Source organism: Brachyhypopomus gauderio, chromosome 1, assembly GCF_052324685.1.
Source record: "Brachyhypopomus gauderio isolate BG-103 chromosome 1, BGAUD_0.2, whole genome shotgun sequence".
In the NCBI taxonomy this organism is placed as follows: domain Eukaryota; kingdom Metazoa; phylum Chordata; class Actinopteri; order Gymnotiformes; family Hypopomidae; genus Brachyhypopomus; species Brachyhypopomus gauderio.
Window position 1 is genome coordinate 15764789 of NC_135211.1, and position 22917 is coordinate 15787705.

A 22917-nucleotide genomic window follows, 5' to 3' on the forward strand; every position below is an offset into this window, starting at 1 on the left:
ATGAAGTGTGGTTTGCCTGTATAAAGATTCCCATGCAAAAAATTCATTTTAGGAGCCAATTCCAACGAGCTGATCACAAATGTATGTAATTCTCAGCACAAATGACACGTTTGTGAAATGCAGGCCTTTCCCGTTGCCTATGAAGTCAACAAGAAGGAACGACACTGTTGTCAAGAGATTGTTTATGAAAACATGAGCATTCATATCTGCATTATTATTATTTCTTTCTGACTATGGAAATTAAAACACACAACAGTGCCTCTGCCCTCTCTGAATAAACCATTGCTGTTGGTTTGTTCAGCACTGAAAATCAATAGGCTATAATAACGTGACTCACACAGTAGCCGGATGAACCTAAAATCATGTGCTCCCAGAGTTCTAGGAAACCAGATTACTGGGGTTCAGCAAGATGCTATAAACACATGCACACAGTGCCCTAGGACATGCTTCATAACCCTTCATAACCCTTCCTTCTCATTATCACCACCTGACCGGCTGATAATGAGTGGATAATGAGATATTGGACTTGGTATTTAGCTGTAGGCATGGGTTTGGTCATTACCTGATTTGTTGATTCAGGTGTGATAGAAAACATGAACTCAGTGGCCCTCCAGAACAGGCAGGAGACAACACTACTGTTCCCTATTTCATCTGAATTATGATTAGCCTTTGCCGTTAATAAGTTGGTCTGAAGTGATTATGAAATGTTTGTTTTTAATGGAGACTTGAAGAAACAATAAAATGTACAGCACATCATTTACAATCAGGCTCTCAGTGGCAACCTTTAACCTTTTAAACAAAACCATACAAACAGAACCAAAGTCAGAGCAACAGATTAACATTCACATTGTTTCCATAATTCAGAAGGCATCGTATCACTGTCATCACCATGGAAACAGTCCACCGTCTCAAACCAAGCACAGTAAGACACAGGAAGGTGTGCGTCCTAGTCTCCGTTTCCCACAGCCAAACCCTGGAGCTTCATGTGCTACATGGCTTCAAATGTGTCTATGGTTTTCCCACCTGAGCACTTGGCAAGTGGATTTGAGTCCTGGTTGCCATGGCAACAGAGATCCTGTTGGTTGTCATAACAATTTATTTTTATTTTGTAGGTGAGATTTGTATACATATCTACCAAAAATATATATGGTTCAAATGAGTAATACCCAAGAAAATGAACAGGAAGAGTAATGTCATCGTGTCAATATTTGTCACCTCTTTAGAGGTACACAGTTCAACGGTGGTACATGTATGAAATGAATAATCCAGGTGTAAACATGACTAATGAGAACGTCTGGAAAGCTGCAGAACAATATTTAGGCAACAAACAGAAAACTAAGCTGCATTTCCTTAATGGCTTACAGTGGTTCTGTAAGACTTTTATTCCTGAAAACTCAGAGAGACTCAGTCCTTAGTGGCAACAGTATTGGTTGGCTGAAAGTGCATGAAGTCTCCAATGGCACATTATCTCAGACTCTCTCTCATTCTCAGGCGTAGCCGGTGCACATTCAGTATCAGCTGCCTCTCCCCACTCTGAGGGCACTCCAACTGACACGGGTGAATGTCAGAGAGAGAGAGAGAGAGAGCCATTAGCCTACGAACCTGCCCAGGGCATGAATGATCCTGTCCTCCCCCACACAGGGCCTGCAACCTGGAACCTGCAACATTATGTTCAGATGCCAGTGAGCATGAGGCAGTAGTGGCCCTGATGTAAAAGCACTTGGTTAAGTCATTCTTCCACTGTCTGTGAACCAAGGCCCTGTACACACACAGAGATAAACGAACCAAGAGCACCTGCATTACAGGTCGGCTGTGTCCGCACTGGAAATTCATTCGGTTCCCACATTTGCTATTTGAATTCGTTGGCATTTTTCCCTGGAAATTTCCTCTTCCTTTTTGTTTATGCAGACCTTTGATTCCCAAATACCTGGTGTTACGTCACTACGGCAGCAAGACCATGACAATCCTCTTTTCATTTGCTGGTCATAAATGTGCATTTATGTCCACATACTATGCACTGTACATACTGCACACCCTCAACCAATCACAATCGAGTATCTAGCAAAGCAGAATTTAAAAAGCATCTTCGGAGCACTTATGTAGTTTATATGTGGTAAGAAGGAATCAGATTGCTGTTCTAAGAGTCTAGCACAGAGCAGCCTGATCTTAATTGTGTGGTACCACTAAACACGATTTCACCTTTCCCTTTTCCTTAGTTATTTCTACATAGCTCCATTTTTCTCTTCTTACGAAGGTAATCAGACCCTAAGTTCCACGTTATACATACAATCACATCACATTCAATGACATTGATATACCCACAAACACCTACATTAACCTGGTTTCAAATAAGATTTCTTAAGCAGGGACCACCTCAACCACCCACTCCACAAAACTCCAATGAAAATAACCAACATCTTTTTGGATGCTGTGTCAGCATGTCAACACATTATTGAATGGGTGTGGGTGATGAGCTGATGTTAGTCACACACATTGACCTTTGGCCTTTAGTCAGTTCCAGCAGCTAGAGTCAGAACAGACACATTAAAGAAAGCAAGTGAGAGAGAGAGAGAGAGGAGGGAGAGAGAGAGAGAGAGAGGGGGAGAGAGAGAGAGAGGCACAATTAAATTAAATTAAATGACCTAGCTGGAGCGTTCAAAACGCTGACTCAAATTTGATTTAAACCCTTTCTTTCATCATAAAGTAGTTCTACATCCTTCCACACATTCACTCTTTCCCTCCCTCCCCCTCTGCAGCTGAAAAACTTACATCATCAGTAGCTGACTGACTGCCAGCAGGCACATCTCGTTCATGTCACTTCATCCGAGAACTGCTCCTGGAACAGTTTCGGAATGGACACACGCACACACAAACCACCGTACATTCCCTGAGAACTCCCTAACAGGAAACGGACTGACCAGTGTTCTGCCCTTCAGACTCTGAACAGTCAAACCTACATTCAGTCCTGAAGCACATCTGTCCTGCATTGTATTGCTCCAATACACCTCAATCAGCTCACAAAGGACTTGACAAGTACCCAATGACTTCTATATACACATACTATGGCAATGTGTAGTGACAGTGTTCATTATAAATAGCAAAATGTGAGGGGGAAAGAGGTCTCTATTCGGTTTGAAGCCATTATCAGATTATAGGTGTATACATTACTGTTAGCGTTAGCAACATGGTCACCTTTTTTGACCTGTTTACTGTTATTCATAATCTCACATAGTACAACCTTGCCAGAGGCTTTAGAACTGAGAAACGTACAGCTCATATTCATAACCCACTGAGCTTAAGAAACACTTGAGCAATACATTTATAACACATTTTCTGAAGGTGTAAATGACTGCACCATGGGACAGCATTCGTAAAGTAGGATATCTCACACTAAACATTAAGGATTCACAGCAGTACAGACTGACAAAGGGCTGCACAGGCGTACTGCAGGACTGAAGATGTAGATTAAGTAAGAAGTAAGTATTAAGTATAAATGTAAAGAATAGTGTCTCAGTGCCCTGCTCAGCATCCTGCAGTAGAGGAAAGGCCTCCACTTCTGAAATTCCTGAAGTAAACAAAAAAAAAGCGCAAAATAACAAATGCTTTGCAGCTCGTCACAAAACTCTGGAGTGATCTATATCTGCAAAGGTTCAGGAGTTGAGAGTTTTAAGCACGGATATGGCTATTCAAAAACAGCAGACTTGTTTTAGACAAGATGAGTCTGTGGGATCAGAATGGCAAATTATAACAACATTCCTCACCTGAACATTACTGCATTCAATCAGCAAACACAGGTGGTGAGAAATGACACATAAAAGTAACAGTCTAGAAAACACGCAATTGTTATGGCTTCCCAACTTGATTAATTTCTCATTTTAATCTACCTGTTAATGCCATTAATTGTACTGCATGAATACACTGTATAGCTGAAATTTTACTGCAGACATAGTGGAATCAGCCTAGCCTGAAGAGACAGGAGACACCTCTTAAAGGGGAATTTCAACCAAAATCACATCTAGCACCCATCAGATAGACAGATGTGTTCTAGAAGTGTTAAACTATCAATACAAGCTTCTTTTTTTTGTCACAATGGTCAACATTTTCCAATGATGATTCGTCCATTCTATAGATTATATATACATTTATATCCAGTATTTTCCATTCTTGATGGTTTGTAGCTTAGGTCTGCAGGAGGCAGAACAAACTGCTCCATTTTGGTTGGTTGAAAAACAGGAAATTGCATCACTGACACATGGTAGCTGATGCTCGTTTAGTTACTGTTAATAATTAGCTGTTCTGCAGTTACCAACATGAGGTGCACCCGGAAACTACAAGCAGTATGACTCCCTGATTATAGCTAAAACTGATATGGCATGATGACAGCAAGTTCAAAGTGATCCCTATCAAAAATCTTCCTCTCATTCATGCTCTTCAGCAAATATATAATATAATTGGGATTTCTTTAGCAAAATAGTGACTACCTGCTTTGTAGGCAAAAGGCAGCATAAATCAATGTGCGCCATATTGATACATCCTACTACCATCAATACAAAGTACTGATATTGCCAATCTAAACAATTCCTTTTGAGAATCAATATTCACATAAAAATAGCACTATCAATGTGACATCTAAATCTGATTAAAATAAAAATGTAAATGTAGTATAGAATTTTGTCAGAGAGGAAATATGCTCATAGTACTTTACACTTCTAAACATCACATAGTCTAAAAGCTGCTCAAAGTAATTCTCTTGTAGGAGAAATTAAATTTAAATTTCAAACACAAACACAAAGAAACAGCAGTGGTGAGTGTTGACTCGGTCCCTGGAGCTGCCGGCATGATATCTGATGAGACAGGTTCAAACTCTTGTTTTTCTTGAAATGAAGGTATGACAGACATAATTTAAACAAGTATATCCTGTCTTTTTGGAGCATAACACACAATACTGGTGTGAGAACGCCAGACTTGTGAAGACTCAAAATGAGATTCTGGGTCAAAATAGTAAATAACCACAAAGATTTGCCCTTTCTTTGTATACAAGAAGACTTAGTATCATCGATACTGCTGTTAGCATACTATGTCAGGATATACCTTGGTATCCAAATGACAACTACAGATATTTTGTAGTTCTGGAAACAACAGGGAGACATTTTGGCTTAAATGTGGGTCAGAGCAAAATTATTGTAAAATTTCTAAACCAATCCAAAGCCTTATGAAGGCTGCCATCTTCTAACAAAATGACAGGAGGTTTATCAGATGTTCACTCTGGCTACAGCTAACGGGTGAGCGTCTGGCAATGAAGTTAACATCATCTGAAAGTTTAAATAGCATAATGTTATATCAGTTATATCATTGCATAGTCCATTTTCACAAGGCAGACCAAGCACAATGTCAGTAATGATATTAGCCTGGTGTTAACCTTGATGGCCAGTAGTTAGCCTACGTAGATCTTAATAGGCCTACTATATAACAGCCAATCCTGCATTTCTAGACTCAAACGCTGGAGTCATTCGGACACTCATCAACAACCATCAGCTACTTGGGCAGAATAGGTCTAGAGAGCACAGTTAGCATTAGCCATCCTTTAGCCCTTCATCAGTAGTTCTGACCACAGGACCACTGCTGACTGTAGTGACAATGACCCATGTACAAACCCGGCAACACGACTTTGCCTAACAAGTTTGTACCATCTTAACATTCAGTCGGTGTCACTGCTGTGTTGGCCATTGATGGCAGAGTTAGCGGTATGCTAATATACTGTGCATACCAACAGATGGTCTACTGTCCATAACTACACTTATAAAAAGCACCAGTAAGATTGGTGCACCTAATAAACTGGCTAATGTGTTGCTACAATGTATGTGTTTCAAATAGCGTTGCTCTGGAGATTTCCTATTTTATAAACACTATTAAAATAGGGCATGAGGCCAGGTCATTAGATTACATACATCAGTCTAGGGAGCCCCAGTCATGTGTGTCCTGGAAAAACAACATAAAAACATGTGTGGTCATGGGACAATGAAACATCTCTCTGTGCTTGTAGTGGTGGTCTGTGCACTTCTGCTGAGCGTGTATGAAGGGACACTGAAGAAGGCTCCTCAGTGCACACATGGAATATCATCATCCTCTTCTTCACTACTTGTGAGTCCGCAAGGTGTCCCATTTAGCTTGTCAGGCTGACTCCCCTCGGACCACTCAGGGCGGCTGTCAAAGCAGGAGACTAAGAGCTGAGAGGCGGAGAGTGCGTCAGAGGGACGATTTGCACGTGTGTTCGTGCAAGTTTCTTTGTGTGTCAGCGAGATTGTTTCGTCCTCATTCTGGCTGCTGGTGGATGTGGGTGTCTCGGGGGAGGAGGCAGGAGAGATGCCCATCAAGGAGTAACGTTTGACAGCCACACCTCCCAGCTCTGCTGCTAACCCCTGCACCGCCTTCCTGGACACTCGGGGTCGGTACACCCTGCGTGGGGGTCCATTTGGAGCTCCACGCCGGACTTCCCCGTCTCTACACTCTGGCGAGGGCGTTTGATTGGCCAGAAAGGACCTCCCCCTGGCCCCTGCAGGTGTTGGAGACATGGTGTCATTATCATCCTCATCTTCGTCGTCCAGAGTGTCGGAGGCAGAGCGCGGTGAGGCGGGCGAGGGCGGAGAGAGGGGCGAGTCAGTTTCAGGTAAGCACAACGCCTCCACGTGCGCCTGCAGTGCTAGACCCAGAGCGGCACTGGAGCAGGGGGAGGGGCTAAGCCCAGCAACCCGGTCTGACTCCCCTGCCCCCGGTCCCGCCCCTCCAGGCCCCTCCACTGTGCGGTAGCCATGGAGTCCCACCACAGGGTGGCCTTGAGAGCGGCTGTGGGCGTGGCCGGGTGGGGTGAGGAGGGGGATGTGGCCACGTGGGCGACCCCCCCGGTGGAACAGGCGGCTCCAGAGACGGCCCAGCCTGCGACGAGATGCCGCACGCCGGGAAGAGTGACGACGGATCTGTCTGCGCATGGCTGAGCGGAGATTCTGCAAGACAGACACCTGGGGGGGAGGGGGGTGGTGAGAGAAAGAGAGAGAGGGAGAGAGAGAGAGGAGAAGGAGTGAGAGAGAAAGAAAGAGGGGTTTTGTTGAGTTGTCAAACCTGTCAGTCATGCAAAACATTTTTTCTAATTTCCACAGAGATGGTCTTTTCATCTCGGATGCAAATCAGTTGCTAGCGAGAAAATGGTCGCTCACACGGAGTTCTGAGATTAGCTAGTGTGGTGTTGAGGGAGATACAGCTCTCAACTCTCCCCTTACAAGGCTGTCTGCAATCATCCCCTCCTCACAGGGGCTTTCTCCCACCTTTCCCGTCTCTCCAGCCCAGAGAAAAGAGGAGACCATTGCATGTGCTTCTCTTGTGAATGTTTGGGGGGAAATATGAAATGTACAGCAACCCAAAACCAGAGCTTCATCTAGCTCAGAAATGTAATCATTATCAATGCTAATAGGAGATTGAGGAGGTAGAGTCAGTTAAACAGGAAATAATTGAGTCCAAAATCTCCAGGTAATTGCTGACACAGAAAAGCAGCCTCATTCCATGAGCAGTACACAGCATTAGCTGCAGAAACCCTCAGGACATCACACAAAATATGCTCATGTGTTCAAGGGTTGGGGGAACATGAGCGTTTGCACTGCCGTTATGTTAGAGTGGTAACACCCTAACATTTACATAAAAAATTGACATTATTTTATTTAGTTACATTTTATGTTATTTTAATATTTATTTTATTACATTATTATTATTATTTTATAATTTGTATGTTTCCTTTTTATCTTTAATTTCTTTTAACATTTTCCTTTTAATGTTTCTTTTTATTTATTCTGTAAAGCACTTTGAGTTGCATGTATGTATGAAAGGTGCTATACAAATAAAGATTATTGGTAACACTTTACAATACGGTTCCTTAATTAATGTTTAAGTACTTATTAACTAAGCAATAGATAATGGAGAATTGTCGTCATAGTTTTACCTTAATTACTCTTCACTATAATAAACTACTATGTTAGGTCACATGTAAGTAATTAATAAGTAGTCTTCATCAATTTTCGTAACTACTTACTTTCGATTCCTTAATTATTGTATTAGCTAAGCAACAAGTAATAGAGAATTATCATCATATTTTTCATTAATTACTCTTCACTTCACTGTTAGTTCACATATAAGTAATTAATAAGTTGTCTTCATCTATTTTTGTAACTACTCACTTAATCAGTCCTTCATTAATAAGTAGTCTTTGTGTGCATGTGCGCTGGTTTGGGTACGCCCCTGTTTGAATGTCTAGCGATGTCTAGACAATCGCCTTTGTAAGTTCTCTCACCTATCTCTAGTCTCGTTGCACACATTATGTATTATTGTTGACATTGTCATGAGTGTTGTGTTGTTAGTTTTCGTCACTGCTTTAAACGCATCCTTACATACAGGCTACACTTTATTATTATACACTGCACACTATAACACTTCCTCATTGTAATTACAGGTCATTACAATGAGGAGTACTTAGTGTTAAGGAAACCGTACTGGGGTGGGTTTCCCGAAACGTGCTTAGCGCTAAGTACTTCGTAACCTCGTACGTTTCATACGAGGTTACTTAGCGCTAAGAACGTTGCAGGATACTCACCACTGTTAAGTAAATACGTGATTACTTATTCTGAAGTTACTTACTGTGACGTTGCGAGCAGGCAGGATACCGAGATGGGAGCAGCGTTTAAAGCAGTGATGAAAATGAACAACACAACACTCATGACAAAGGTCGAACAACAACTGATGAAGGACATGTACAGGACACACACTTACATATCTCAACAATAATACCCAAACCAGCGCACATGCACACAAAGACACGCTGGAGTGACAAGTACATAAGCATTAATGAAGGACTGATTAAGTGAGTAGTTACAAAAATAGATAAAGACAACATATTCATTACTTATATGTGAACTAACAGTGAAGTGAAGAGTAATTAATGAAAACTATGATGATAATTCTCTATTACTTGTTGCTTAGCTAATATATTAATTAAGGAACTGAAAGTAAGTAGTTACGAAAATTGATGAAGACTACTTATTAAGTACTTACATGTGACCTAACATAGTAGTTTATTATAGTGAAGAGTAATTCAGGTAAAACTATGACGATAATTCTCCATTACCTATTGCTTAGTTAATAAGTATTTAAACATTAATTAAGGAACCATATTGTAAAGTGTTACCAGATTATTATTATTATATTATTATTATAACACACTGAAGTATGGTAATGCAGAACCGTTACCGACGGTTACTCAAATATAAACGCGTTCTCCCTCTTCCGTGTGTTTGTCAATTTGTCCATCAGTTTGTGTCATCAGTTCCTAATGCACACAGTGCTACAACTATAGACCTAGAGCTTTTGAATGGGACAGTTTCCTATATTTGAATAAGTTTGTGTGTGTGTGTGTGTGTGTGTGTGTGTGTGTGTGTGTGTGTGTGTGTGTGTGTGTGTGTGTGTGTGTGTATGTGTGTGTGTATGTGCGTGTGCGTGCATGTGCGTGCGTGCGTGTGCGTGCGTGCGTGTGTGTGTGTGCGTGCGTGCGTGTGTGTGTGTGTGTATGTGTGTGTGCGTGCGTGTGCACGTGTGTGCGTGTGTGTGTGTGTGTGTGTGTGTGTGTGTGTGTGTGTGCGTGTGTGTGTGTATATGTGTGTGTGTGTGTGTGTGTGTGTGTGCGTGCGTGCGTGTGTGTGCCTGTTTAGGATTGCGTACCTGATTAGGATTGTAAGCAGGAAAGTCCTCCACTGGAGGTATGAGACCCTGAGCAATAAGCTGACCGTAAGAGGGCGGGGCCTCTCTTTGAACAAACTCCGCCTCAAGCCTGGTCATTTGCGTTTCAAACGCTCTGGAAACAGACGGGAAAAGGAACAGTGTGAAGGAGAGACGGGGTCAAGGGTCAGAGGTCTGAATGCAGAAGAGCCAATATACTGTGGGAGATGAGTGATGATCATTGCTGTGATATCTGCAGCACATCTGACCCCAGCGGCTGGGACGCCAACCACACAGTCAAGAACACTGCAGGACACACAGTCTGCTAGCTGCACACCACCACGCTAGTCACAAAGAATGCACCTTGTCCTAGGCATATTTGTATGTATAACTACTAGCTCTGTGTGGAATCCTGTGAATCTGCCACTGTAAGATCTTGCTGGCCCTGAAAGCAACATTTAATTGTGTTTGTAGGAAAACCAAGGCAATGCCATTACAGGCTAAATATAGCCACCCAGAGCCTATCAGCAACAGTGAAGTCTCATTTGGGCCCCCTCTCTCCATCTTTCTGTCTGTCTCCTCTCTCTCTCTCTCTCTCTCTCTCCACCTCCTCCTCTCTGTCTCTCTATCTCTCTTTCTCGCTTTCTCTCTCTCTCCACCTCCTGCTCTCTCTTTCTCTACCTCCTGCCCTGTCTATTTTCTCACTTCTGCACTGCACATCAATAGTTGAATCAATAGAGAAAACCTGTGAGGCAGAATTATATTAGCAGATTCAGCTTATACCAATTGAAGTTTGCTTTGTTTTGTTACTGATGTATATGTGTGAGAGAAAATGTGTGTGTGTGTGTGCGTGCGTGCGTGCATGCGTGCGTGCGCTAAAGCGAATGAGAGATGAGGCCGAGTGAATGAGTGCACACTGGCACAAATCTAAAGCAGCCAAAAAGAGTGATGGAAGAGGAAAGTAATGACAGAGGGAAAAGAGACGATGTCAGCACAGGCGGAGGACGAGAGGGGAGGGGTAATGTCTGTGAGTGAGGGTAATAGAATACCAAACGGGGCTTTTAAGACCTGTTTTAAAGCAACTGTACGGAACAACTTAAATCACAAGAGGTGTGAATGTGAGAAAGTGTCATTCATTTTCATATTTGGAAAAGTGAGAGAAAGAACGAGAGAGGGGGAGAGAGACAGAGGGAGAGAGAAAAAAAGGAGAAAGCAAAGGAGAGAGAGAAACATGAGGAAGAGAACAAGAGAAAGCAGTGAGGGTGGGACAGAAAGAGACGGAGAGTGAGAGGGAGAAAAAAAAACCAGCAAGACAAGCTGGAAGGGCGGAGGCATCACCGGTACTCCCTGCTCCGGAGGGCGTAGAGTTTGAAGGCGCAGCCCAGGGCGATGACCAGGAGCAGGCCGCACACCAGGCTCCCCATGAGCGCCGCCGTGATCACCTTGCGCGGCACGGCGGTGAGGCAGTCTCGCTCGTCGCTGCCGTCCAGACAGTCCTCCTGCCCGTCACACCGCCACGTCTCGAAGATGCACAGGTTGGTGCCGCAGTGGAAGTTGCCCGGCTGGCACACCAAGCAGTTCTTCTCGTCCGACCCATCCGGGCACTTCTTCTGGTTGTCGCAGCGCTCGGCCGGCGGGTAGCAGGTGCCCGCCCCGCCCTCGCACGGGTACTCGCCAGGCGGGCACGGCGGGCAGCCCTCTTCGTCCCGGCCCCTGGGGCAGTGCCAGTACCCGTCGCAGCGCTGCTGCTGGGAATAGCAGCCCTCGTCCGGCCCGCACGGGAACTCGCCGGGGAAACAGTACCCCTTCACCTGCCGGAGGGGGCAGAGAGGGGGAAAGACTGGTACCACCCACACAGACGCTATGTTCTAGAAGTGATTTCTGCCGCGCCGTAGTCGGGAACAGGAGGTGGAGGCCGGCCCACCTGGTAGGAGGCGTTGAAGCCGTGCCCGCTGCTGTGCGCTCTGGCGTGGTACAGCACGCTCATCTGGCCCTGCGAGGACTCCAGCACGGCCGGCCGCTGGTTGTTGTGGTGAGAAAGACTCTGCAGCAGATGCTCCGCCCTCTCGCCAAGACCGTCGTACACGCGGATCGAGTCGCCCACGCCCAGCTGCAAGTCCAACCGCAGGAGCAAGGGCTTCGGGTCCTGGGTCGCGGGTGTGGGGTGTGGTCGTGGGGATGGGTTTGTGTGAGTGAGTGTATGAGGGGTATAAGGGTGCATTTGGGATGTGGGTGTGTAACCAAAAATACTTTACAAAAACGCTACACTCTGTAAAGTGTATATTTTCTTTAAAATCCTTTTTTTAAAACCTCTTAAGGCCCAGACTTATTATTTAGTTACTAGTCATAAAGCATATTATCCTGTAACTATGTTGGACACTCTCTGGAGTGTAAGGGCACAAATACCCTCCCACTGTACCTGGGTGTCCAGGAACCAGGTGCAGTGCACATCCGCCCCGCCGCTCCTGTTCGGCCGGAAGAAGTCGGGCGAGGCAAACGTCCCGTAGAAGTTGTCCAAGCGCTTCCCGCACGACGTGTCTGGGCAGAGGGCCTCGTCGGACCCGTCGGGACAGTCTTGCTGGCCGTCGCAGCGCAGCGCGGAGGGGAGGCAGCGGGTGGACTGGGCCAGGCTGCACTGCAGCGTGCCCGGCGGGCACAGGCTCGCCCGGGCGGGCGTGGCGGGCGGCGCGCAGCTCCGCTCGTCCGTGCCGTCGCCGCACTCGTCCGGACCGTTGCAGCGCCAGGAGCGGGGGACGCATTTGCCGTTGCCGCACAGGTACTCGTCGCTCTCGCAGCTGCTCTGGCCTAGGCGGCCTGCAGACAGGACAGAACACAGCGCCGCTCAACACAGCGCCCCCCGAGGGCAGTGGGAGAGAACGCGCCCGGCCCTCATCTGTCTGCACGGGGGCCCCTGCTGACAGCTTGACAAAACAGCTAACCACCATTATTGATTGAACATTATCCCAAAGCTTCACCTCCACAGCATGTGCTGATGAGCATACACACAAACCAAAACAACCCACGAGGTAGCCTGTGCAGAAACACACACACACACACACACACCCTGAAGAGACATACGGTCATGTCAGATAAACAGCTTAATCATCTATACCATTCCAGGCATGTTAGTCCTGGCTCTCTGTCACACATTACTAGATCATACAGAAATTCACAAACTGCTCTTCTTTATGTGTGTCACGAATGGTGCACACGCCACTTGTTCCCCCACGGTTCTGTGCCACTGTTTCATGCCACGCCCACATCCACCTCTTACCGTGAGACACAACGACCTCATCTGAATACTAACTACCCAACCCGATCTGTTCTTCCTCTACTCATCCTCCCTCAGGAGATCCCTCCCTCCCTTCTCATCCCGCTCTCTGCCCCTTCTCTCCCGTGGAGTATTGCCACTCCTGTGTTGTGAATTCTATTGTTCATCCATCTGCCTGTTATCCTGGTTATTGGACTTCCCTTCTGAACAAGGCCTTCTGCCTGTCCCTCAGGGTCTTTCCAGATGCTGTCTTCCTGCTACGACACTGGACTAGACACACCATGAGAAAGACCTCACTCTCAGTTCTCTGGGCCGAAGACGACCAGCTAGTGCTCTGCAAGGTATCACCCACTCACTTTTCAATGCCCCCTTTCTGGAGAGTGTCCTTTTGTTACAAAACTCATCTTTTGTGGACTACGGAAATAAATATAGTGATAGTCTTCAATGTTAACCATAATTCTCCAGTTAATCCATTACTTTAAATATGTACTTTGGACACACCGGAAATACACATGAAATACACACGTTTACACTCAAACACACACACACACACACACACGCATATCAAAATCTCAGGAAATGTGCTCTCTCTAACATTCACACACACAAACAGATACAGACAGATATACACACACAGACAGACAGACACACTCCGGCCGTCTTCACTCACTGCGTATGTAGGAGAGGCGGAAGCCCTGAGCCAGCCCTGAGCTGTTGGCCTGCGAGTGGAAGTGGAGCCACACTCGCCCCCTGGTGGACATGAACGGAGGGGGCAGACCTGAGCCACACACCCGGTAATCCTCCTTCCACGTGGGGCCCAACAGCAGCCAGTCCCCTCGGCACCCGCCCGACTCCTCCACGTCAAAGCTGTGGAAGCTTCACAGGGACAAAGACGAGCACAGAAGACGGGGGCAGAGGTGAGGACACAGTAAGAGGGGTTTGTTCAGGTAAAACCTCACAACACTTAGGCTTGGGGTTTGGATTCTAGCTGCGCCATGTACCGCCTGGTGCTGGTCGGTCCTCGAGACGCATCGCTTGTTAATCATTACAGCGTTACTGCTGGTATGGCAGGACAAACACTAAAATGATCCGACTAACAAATTGCTTTTCTAGTCGTGCGCTGTGAACATGGCGGATCTCAGACGAACCGGACTAGAGTTGTGCAGGAGTGACAACGGGGCCGGAACGTTTGAGCTGGTGCTGCGTTCAGCAAACAGGCGTTTGTACCGCCGACAGAAAGAACACCGTTTCTCTCTGGAGTGCTCGAGCTGACATGACATCATTTTCAAAACAGTGAGAGAAAACGGCAGAGGGAGGAGAGAGAGAGAGAGAGAAAGACTAAATGACATGAGAGAGAAAGAAAGAGAGAGAGCAGTGAGAGGGAGTGAACGAGAGAGAAATGACAAGTGTCTGCAGTGCAGTAAAGGCATGGACGTCTTCTTATTGAACAGATCAGAGACGAGCCGGCCGCGCGCACACACACACACACACACACACACACGCATAAAAACTGCCATTCAGCAGTAGCAGGCAGTAAGAGTGTTTTTAACAGCCTATAAAGTCCTGCTCTCGCTCTGGCTAGAGGCTCGTTACCCAGACCCACACTGTGCTGGGCTTATATTACTCTTTCAGTGGAAAACCATGATTAACAGAGCAATTTAAGGCAGGACCATTTTAATCTACATCCACACAAACTACAACATGAACTACTACTGTCAACTAGAGATTGATAAGGTACAGCATGAAAGCTATTGCAAGATGGAGGCAGGATACCAGGTCAGACATGGAATATCTATCAACCCCACACCCCAAATTTGACCCAAGACCCATGCACCAAGCTCACCAGCAGAACCGCTGGCCTTAGGGAGATTCTAAGGGCCTGCAAACGACAGGAGATTAGGACATTAGGTCATTTTTTCCATTGAGTTAATGTGATATCTTTTCATTAGGACCAAAATCCTTGGCTATGCCCCTGTACACACATGCTTTCCCTTGAAATTATGCTGTGCTTCAAGTGAGCTCACCCACCTATACAGCTAAGTGAACCGAACGCCGTCTTTATGACTGCCGTTGCACAAATTGCCATAATCAGTGCCTTTGTACAAATACAAAAGGCTTCAGGCAAAAGACACACTCTCTCTGTGTTAAATTCTTATTGATTCATTATATTTTAAATTCATTACCTCTATGTTAATTCTTTCAGTCAGGTACTTAACATTCAGACTGAATATGAACAGAATCAGGCCTGACAGTGTCAAAACTACATTACAAAAGAACTGAGTTGGCTTTATATTTGCTAGTACAGGATTTTGATCAAATGAAATACACAGGTCATCACGCTCTTGTTGTGCTGAGCAGTTTTTGGTCTGAACCAGAAATGTCACTTCACCACAATCCTAAGGGGAGTTCAGTAAACCCAGGCTGCTAATATACACTCTCCAGTAGAGTGCAAGGAGCTAAACACATAATCAGAGAACAGCATCATAAACATCCTATTATGAAAATGATCATCATTACCAATTTCCTCTACTTCACTGGATGAGTCAGGCCATCTTAGGGTGGGTGCAGATGATGTCATCAGACTTTTAGAGCACTAGACGCTGGCAGACATAATGAAGTGCAGGCAGGCGCACACGCAGCAGTGGTAAGAGTTGCTACTTCATTGATATTTTAGTGCCAAGGCGCAGCTACAGTGATATAACTGCAGAAATAAATGCGAGCAAAACATTTCCAAAGACCCAAGGTTTGTTTTCCTTTCTTTTCTGAAATGTAACTCCATGCTTTACATAAAACCTACTTCGAACAAAGCGCAGGACGGATGCTCCTGATGCAAACACAGAAGAGCAGATGAATGATCAAGGCCAGTAATGGTCTTCTTTGATCTCCACATGCTGGAACCTTTAGCATCCTTATTTGACTTGATTTAAGCACAGCCTTTCATATGATATATGGTAGGTCCTTCCTCCTCTTCAGGCCCTCAGAGTTGGGCATCGATGGCTCTGCCTTAGACTAGTTCACCTCTTACCGAACCGCTAGAAAGCAGTTCATCACTACCTGGTCATACATCTTCTACCTCAGCGGCCCCTCAAAGGGTACTTCAAGGTTCAGTCCTTGGACCCACACACTCCTTCTCAAATACTGTATACTACATTCAAACAAACTACAGTTTCAAACTGAATTTTCAGAAATTAAATATTGTATGAAATATAATTTCCTTACAAGATTGAATTGGATCCAAATCTATCCTCAGTTAAAAACTTTTACTTTCTTTAGAGATGATATCTCGCATCTCTCATTTGATGCTCATATCTTTTCTTTTGGTAAAACTCTTTTTGTTAAAACTTTTTTCCATCTGAACAATATGAGCCAAAAATCATATCAAGCCTCTTTCAGTCTACTGCTGAATCTCTAATCAGTGTCTTCATTCCCACCCTTCTAGACTACTACACCTCTCCCCATGCAAAACACTAGCGGTTCTTCCCTCCACAAGCTTCAAATGATCCAGAACTCCAGATGATCCAGAACTCCAGATGATCCAGAACTCTTTTGCTTGTCCACTCACTGATACCTGGTCACATCACCACTACAAACAGTTCTGCTTACAACCATATCACAAATTTACAACCATATTGCAACTTTACACGTTCACTCTCACGTCTTCTTCACTCCTCACTATCCCTCCATCCTTACCCACCTGATGGTGGTGCACTTTCTAGATTTTCTCCTTTCTCGGTGAGCCCTCATGAATGTGGTCACCTCCAGGCCGCTCCCTTTAGTTATGCTGCTATAGATAAGCCTGCCGGAGCCACATGCTAATCACTGGCACGTGACCTATGTATGTCTGTTTAAATCTATGGTTGTTTAAATTAATGTTCACATACTCAACCTGTATTTTATGTCTTGGTTGCATGCGTCTACCAAAGACAATTCCATGCATGCATGCATCTAAAAAATGGTCTGGCTTGCCAGTGGATGTGCTGATACCATGGTTGGATGTGCCATTGCTGCAAGAGGACGCGCTGATGCCATCTCCTACCTGAGGCCCACCATCTGCATTGAAGGGACTGTGACTACTCGGCCTGGAATTAGAACTATAACTATAGAACTATATTTGAACTATAAATACAGACGTCTGCTAGTGGGCCGCCCAGTGGAGGACGGTTCCCTGTTGAGTCTTGGTTCTCCCGAGGTTTCTTCCTAATCCCTGCCATCTTAGAGAGTTTTTTCCTTGCCACTGTCACCTCTGGCTTGCTCATTAGGGATCTGGACCCATAGGATTGTAAAGCTGCTTTGTGACAACATGGGTTGTAAAAAGCGCTATATAAATACATTTGACTTTGACATTTAACTCTCCTCACTTCTGAGACTTTCTCCCATCAGAAGCACAACAGTCTGCCTGTCTTTCCACTTCCAAATCCAAAAGCATATTTTTCTTGAGCCTACAATCTACCTCCACACCAGTCTACCTCTGACGTCTCCAGGGTGCCTTCTCCATATTCTTTTAACATCATCTACCCTGTTTTAATGTTTTGTCTATTATCATTATTGTTGTTGCAAACCTGTGCTGCTATGAAGTATCTGTATCAAGTGTGTGTTACCCAAAATTCACTAAACAAATGTAATTTGCTGGCTCATTACCCACACTTCATCAGCTGCAGCTGAGACAACCGATTAGGTGTTTCCTACAGCACTAAAATGGGCACAGTTAGATATTTATTGCACAGCTTAGTTACCAAGCCACCATGATCTATAAAAGTCCTGCCTTCTACATTCAGACCCCTGTGAAGACCTTTTGATATGAATAATGTAAACACAGACATATAAAAACTGTAAGTGTGAGTGTGTGTGTGTGTTACCTTATAGTGATGACCTCTCCTCGATTTCCCTGGATATTCCAGGAGCAGTTGACCCCAGCAGGGTAGTTCAGAGGCCATGATGGGCTGTAGATCACACCCCTTCTCTCTGTGTGCAACTCCACCTTCCCACCACAAGCAGCTGCCACACACACACACACACACCCACACCCACACACACACACACACACACACACACACACACACATTTCACATTTTAAGCAAAGCATACGTTATGCTCTATGCTTCACCGGGTTCATCCGTCTGGCATTTCAATGGTGTCTGACTCACCCATGCACATGTGTGCACACACACATACACACAAACATAGTACATTTCTGACCGCAGGACAGGTATGCGATAGGGGTGGAATTTGATCCACTCACTCTGGATGCCGGGAGAAAGGCTAGGGGATTAAACTGACACATACACATACACCTGTGTGTGTGTGTGTGTGTGTGTGTGTGTGTGTGTGTGTGTGTGTGTGTGTGTGTGTGTGTGTGTGTGTGTGTGGAGAGATGAAGTGAGGGAGAAAATGGAAAGAGGGACAAATGAGTAAGTGAGAGCAGGATGATACAACATCAGTCCTGCTCCCCCACATGTGAAACACTAACTTCACAAGTTCTCCCGCTCATAAGGACACACATTCATCAGTCAGCACAAAAAACAGCGACACAGCATGCAAGGAGTTCAGGATGGCAGAAGGAAGATAGAGGAACAGAAACGCAAGGAGAATAAGAGGTGTTAACCAATTAGGAGGTCACTTCCTTAGCAGACAAGTCAATAATAGTACTTACAGTGGGGGATGACAGTGATGTGAGTGAATGTCTGTATATATGTGTGTGTGTGTGTGTGTGTGTGTGTGTGTGTGTGTGTGTGTGTGTGCGTGTGTGTGTGTATGCTTTTGAGTACTCATCCATGGAAAGAAATTTGAAAATATTTAAGCATATAAAGTGTGTGCATGTATCTCTCTGTGTGAAGAATTTTATAAACATATAAGACCACCTTTTACCACCTCAAATATCACTTTAAAAGACCTTGATGTTTAATCTTTAAACTGTCTTGCCACCATTCAGCACAGTCTACTGACTTTACACACACACACACACACACACACACACACACACACACACAATCTATTATGTATTATGGCAGACTTTACTCAGAATATCCTAGGCTGATCTCAGGCCAAAAAAAGTCTGGATCCTCTGTTGTAATGAGGCACCCAAAATGCAGTGGGTCCCACAGTGGGTCAGTGGAGCAGGCACAGGGTGTCCTAATGACACGTTTGAGATCCCCCAACATCCAATAACCTGAACTGAAACAGCTTTCCTCTTGTCACTGCCCTGTCCCCCAGACACTCCTCTGTTCTTCTGTCTTTGTCTTCTTCCTCTCTTCTCCTCACTCCCTGCTTCTCAGTACTCAAAGCACCGGAGATGGTCACAGAGTCCCGTAAGGACTCCAGAACTGGACAACATGACGGCACTGTCAGGCTTTGCTTTTAAGGTAGTTTTAAAGGTGTTTAAAGTCTGTATTTGTGTTTAAAAGGTGTTTTAAAGTCTGTACTTGTGTGGGCACAGCAGATACACTTCATGTTTGTGGTCTGTGACAGGACCTGTGAAGCTTTTAGGAAACAGAGGTTTGGAATGCTGGATTTGTGCAGGTCTGCAAGTACTGAGAAGGATTACGCCAATACATTGCCACTCACAGAGGTAAAACCTGCAAGCATTCTTGAAAATTCAAAGACACAACACAGGCGTTGATTCGGAGAAAGCCTGTGTGGGCTCTTGGCGTGTTCGCTGGACGTTAGGCCTCAGCATGCAAGAACACAAGGTTGAAAGGAGGGAGAGAGACGGACGTCACTGCTATTGAATCATCAGTTTGTAAACACACGCTTTCACTCTCTTCAATTAAAGACGAATCCATCCGACAGCTGGTGCCGCCCACCACGGTCAGCACGCTGGGATCTCTCGCTACCACAGGAGCTGATGGGGAGTGTTACAAGAGCCCTGGAGAGGGTGGAAATCATGCAACGGCCAAGCTTCTGCACAAGCATGAGATTTAGCATAAAACAAAGAAAATCAGTCATTCAGAATGATGCCACTTTAATTTTCAGAAGCAGGAAAGTTTGAGCATATCTTCAGTAAACAAGATTGCGTTATACAATAACACAGGTTATTTAATATTAAACAGATTGTTATAGAGGTCTACAATTCCATGTCACTATGTTAATTCTTCGTAAGGTTGGTGTTGTGTTGAGTACAGTGGGGTTAAGGCTGGGGGTTTTGTCTGTATTTCTTTTTCTCTTCACAGAGGAGAAGAAAGGTCTTAAACTAGGTACCACAGCTGCCACAAGGCATCGTTTTGGTTAAAGGGAACATAATACACTGCTTCAAGGGAGTTGATTCTCTCCATGTAAAACACACACACCCTACATAAAGGACATCACACCCAATACTATATTCAGGCTATTCCTTTTTGCCCTTTAAATTTGAATATTTGCATTCAGTTTAGAAAAATTTAAGCATGTTGATTTTGTGTTTTTTTCTTCTTCTCACATAGCTTGTCATATCATAATAGAGCTGGTGCTGACCCAAACACTAGTGCTGGTGCTGACCCAACCACTGGTGCTGGTGCTGACCCAACCACTAGTATTGGTGCTGACCCAAACACTAGTGCTGGTGTTGACCCAAACACTAGTGCTGACTCAACCACTGGTGCTGACCCAACCACTAGTATTGGTGCTGACCCAACCACTAGTGCTGGTGCTGACCCAACCACTAGTGCTGACTCAACCACTGGTGCTGACCCAAACACGAGTGCTGGTGCTGACCCAACCACTAGTATTGGTGCTGACCCAAACACTAGTGCTGGTGTTGACCCAAACACTAGTGCTGACTCAACCACTGGTGCTGACCCTACCACTAGTATTGGTGCTGACCCAAACACTAGTGCTGGTGCTGACCCAACCACTAGTGCTGACTCAACCACTGGTGCTGACCCAAACACGAGTGCTGGTGCTGACCCAACCACTAGTATTGGTGCTGACCCAAACACTAGTGCTGGTGCTGACCCCACCACTGGTGCTGGTGCTGTCGTCCAGTCTCCATCTGCTAATTCTGGAAAGACCTCACTTATCTCCAACAGTCCGATACTGCATTTAATACATCTGTACATTAAGTGTTAAGGAAACATAAAAACCTTCAATGTGAAAATGTCGGTTTTATCATAAAGTCAGAAAACAGATTCTGTGAAAGACAACGGCAGCCATTCACATATTTGAGTCTGCAGGTCTCAACATGGAGAACATGCTTTCATTAAGGAGGGGTATTTAGGTATGTGCGTGTGTGTGTGTGCGTGTGTGTGTGTGTGTGTGTGTGTGTGTGTGTGTGTGTGTGTGTGTGTGTGTGTGTGTGTGTGCACGTGCATATCTGTGTGAAAGCAAGATGCCAGAATAAAGGAGCCTTTTGTGTCTGTGTGGGTAGGAGTGTGAAGAGGCAGTATCTCAGGTGTCTTCAGAACAAGTCTTCTACCTCTCTACTTTCCTCCACTCTGACTTGAGACCTGCCCGACCAACCATGGAAACAAAATCCTATGTGTGTGTGTGTTAAACCTGGAGAACGTGGATTGCAGCAGTGAGTCTGTACTAACCAGAATCTGTCCGTATACCACTCTTTGTCTACAGATGTGTTTGTTTGGGTGCCTTGCTGACCTCACCAACTCGTGTAACAACTCCACTGGGGGAGAGGCGTTGAACACAGATCAGGTTCTTGTGTTCTGTCATCACCTGCTAAAGAGCAAAACTGATCCCGAATCAGCTATCCTACAGAGACAACCAAGACCGTTTTTATTCCCTCTTATTTTCTCTGACCTTTTAAGCACTCTGTCAGTACTGATACGGTGTTTAAGAAAGAGGCTGAGGAATCTGGCGGTACATCGTGAGCACTGAAACCGCTGAACGAATATTGGAGAAACTGACTTTAAAAGCAAGGCACACTCCTACATCAACACACAAATCCACAAAGAACACAATATTTCGGGTTATTAAGGAGCCACTTAGCCACAAGACAACGACATAAACCACCACAAATTCATACACGCATTCATACAAGCTTTTAACAGATTTGTCCTCCCATGGCGCCAAGCCAAAGCCAGGCTGTTATCACCTGCATGACTCCCGTTAACCTCTCCGTGTTCCCCGTTACATTTACGTAATGGAGTCGTTCATGAGCTCCTCATGCCTCTAATACTAATCGCTCTTATTTCTCCTTCCGAGTACCATGCATCTTCTGCACGATGCAAGTTTGTTGTAAGGTATTAATCAGAAAGATATACGTTTGAGTCTTACTTACCCAAACAAACCCAAGCCCAGCGCAGACAGATCCATTTAAACAAGAAAAGCCTCCTCGCCACGACCTTTCCCATCATACCAAACGCGCAGGTAACGTCTTTGTCATCTTCGAGGAGATCATTCCTGCAACATTTGTCGCACTGTGTGCGTTATGGAATAAAAGCGCTTCTCCGTCTTGAGGACACAGACCTGCTCGTATGTGACGGGACGAGCGGGTCACCAAAGTGACGGCACCAAATGGGCCATTTGAACTCTGTGGTGCGGAGATGTAAATCCTTTCATTGGAGATCTTACTTACGCAGAGGTCCGTGTTTGATATCTAAGCACGGAATGGACTCGGTCCAGTCTCATGGTCACCTCTAGATGTGCGTTCTGCTGAAAGTGAGCTAGGAGCGGTAGTTCGGTACCAGTGATGCTCTCCTCTCCTGCACTGACGGGTCGACGCGGAACCGCAACACAGCATTCCGGTGAACCAAGGACCAGAACCCGCACAATACACAGTCTCAAGATAAGACTGCTACACTTAAAGATAGCAGAAAACACGAGCGATCAGGGGAAGCAGGTTGGGTGCAGAGTCGTCCCCGTATTTAATGCATCTCCTCTGGCACAGATGTGCAGGTCGGGAGAAGAAGCTTCACTTCGCCCAAACGCTTATTACACAGCCGGGTTGTTTTTACGGGTTATCATCC

General features: G+C 45.2%; 1 protein-coding gene across 1 annotated transcript; it reads right to left on the reverse strand.

The window, feature by feature from the left end:
- Positions 1–652: 652 nt before the first annotated feature.
- Positions 653–22913, reverse strand: lrp3 (low density lipoprotein receptor-related protein 3). The gene is made up of 9 exons (XM_076999142.1): positions 22527–22913; positions 22230–22351; positions 17881–18019; positions 13695–13900; positions 12173–12567; positions 11678–11899; positions 11092–11564; positions 9757–9889; positions 653–7016 (listed from the first exon to the last, which is right to left on the reverse strand). The coding sequence occupies exons 1-9, from the start codon at positions 22577–22579 to the stop codon at positions 6099–6101; spliced, it is 2661 nt and encodes an 886-aa protein (XP_076855257.1). The 5' UTR covers positions 22580–22913; the 3' UTR covers positions 653–6098.
- Positions 22914–22917: the final 4 nt, after the last annotated feature.

Bases quoted from the DNA above. Each gene is read 5' to 3' on its own strand.
- lrp3 (XM_076999142.1), bottom strand. From the start codon at position 22,579: ATGAGACTGGACCGAGTCCATTCCGTGCTTAGATATCAAACACGGACC. The intron at 13,901-17,880 runs GTAACACACACA...GTCCCTGTGAAG, and splicing joins GGAGAGGTCATCACTATAAG to CTTCCACAGCTTTGACGTGG. The intron at 12,568-13,694 runs GTGAGTGAAGAC...TCCTGTCTGCAG, and splicing joins CCGCCTCTCCTACATACGCA to GCCGCCTAGGCCAGAGCAGC.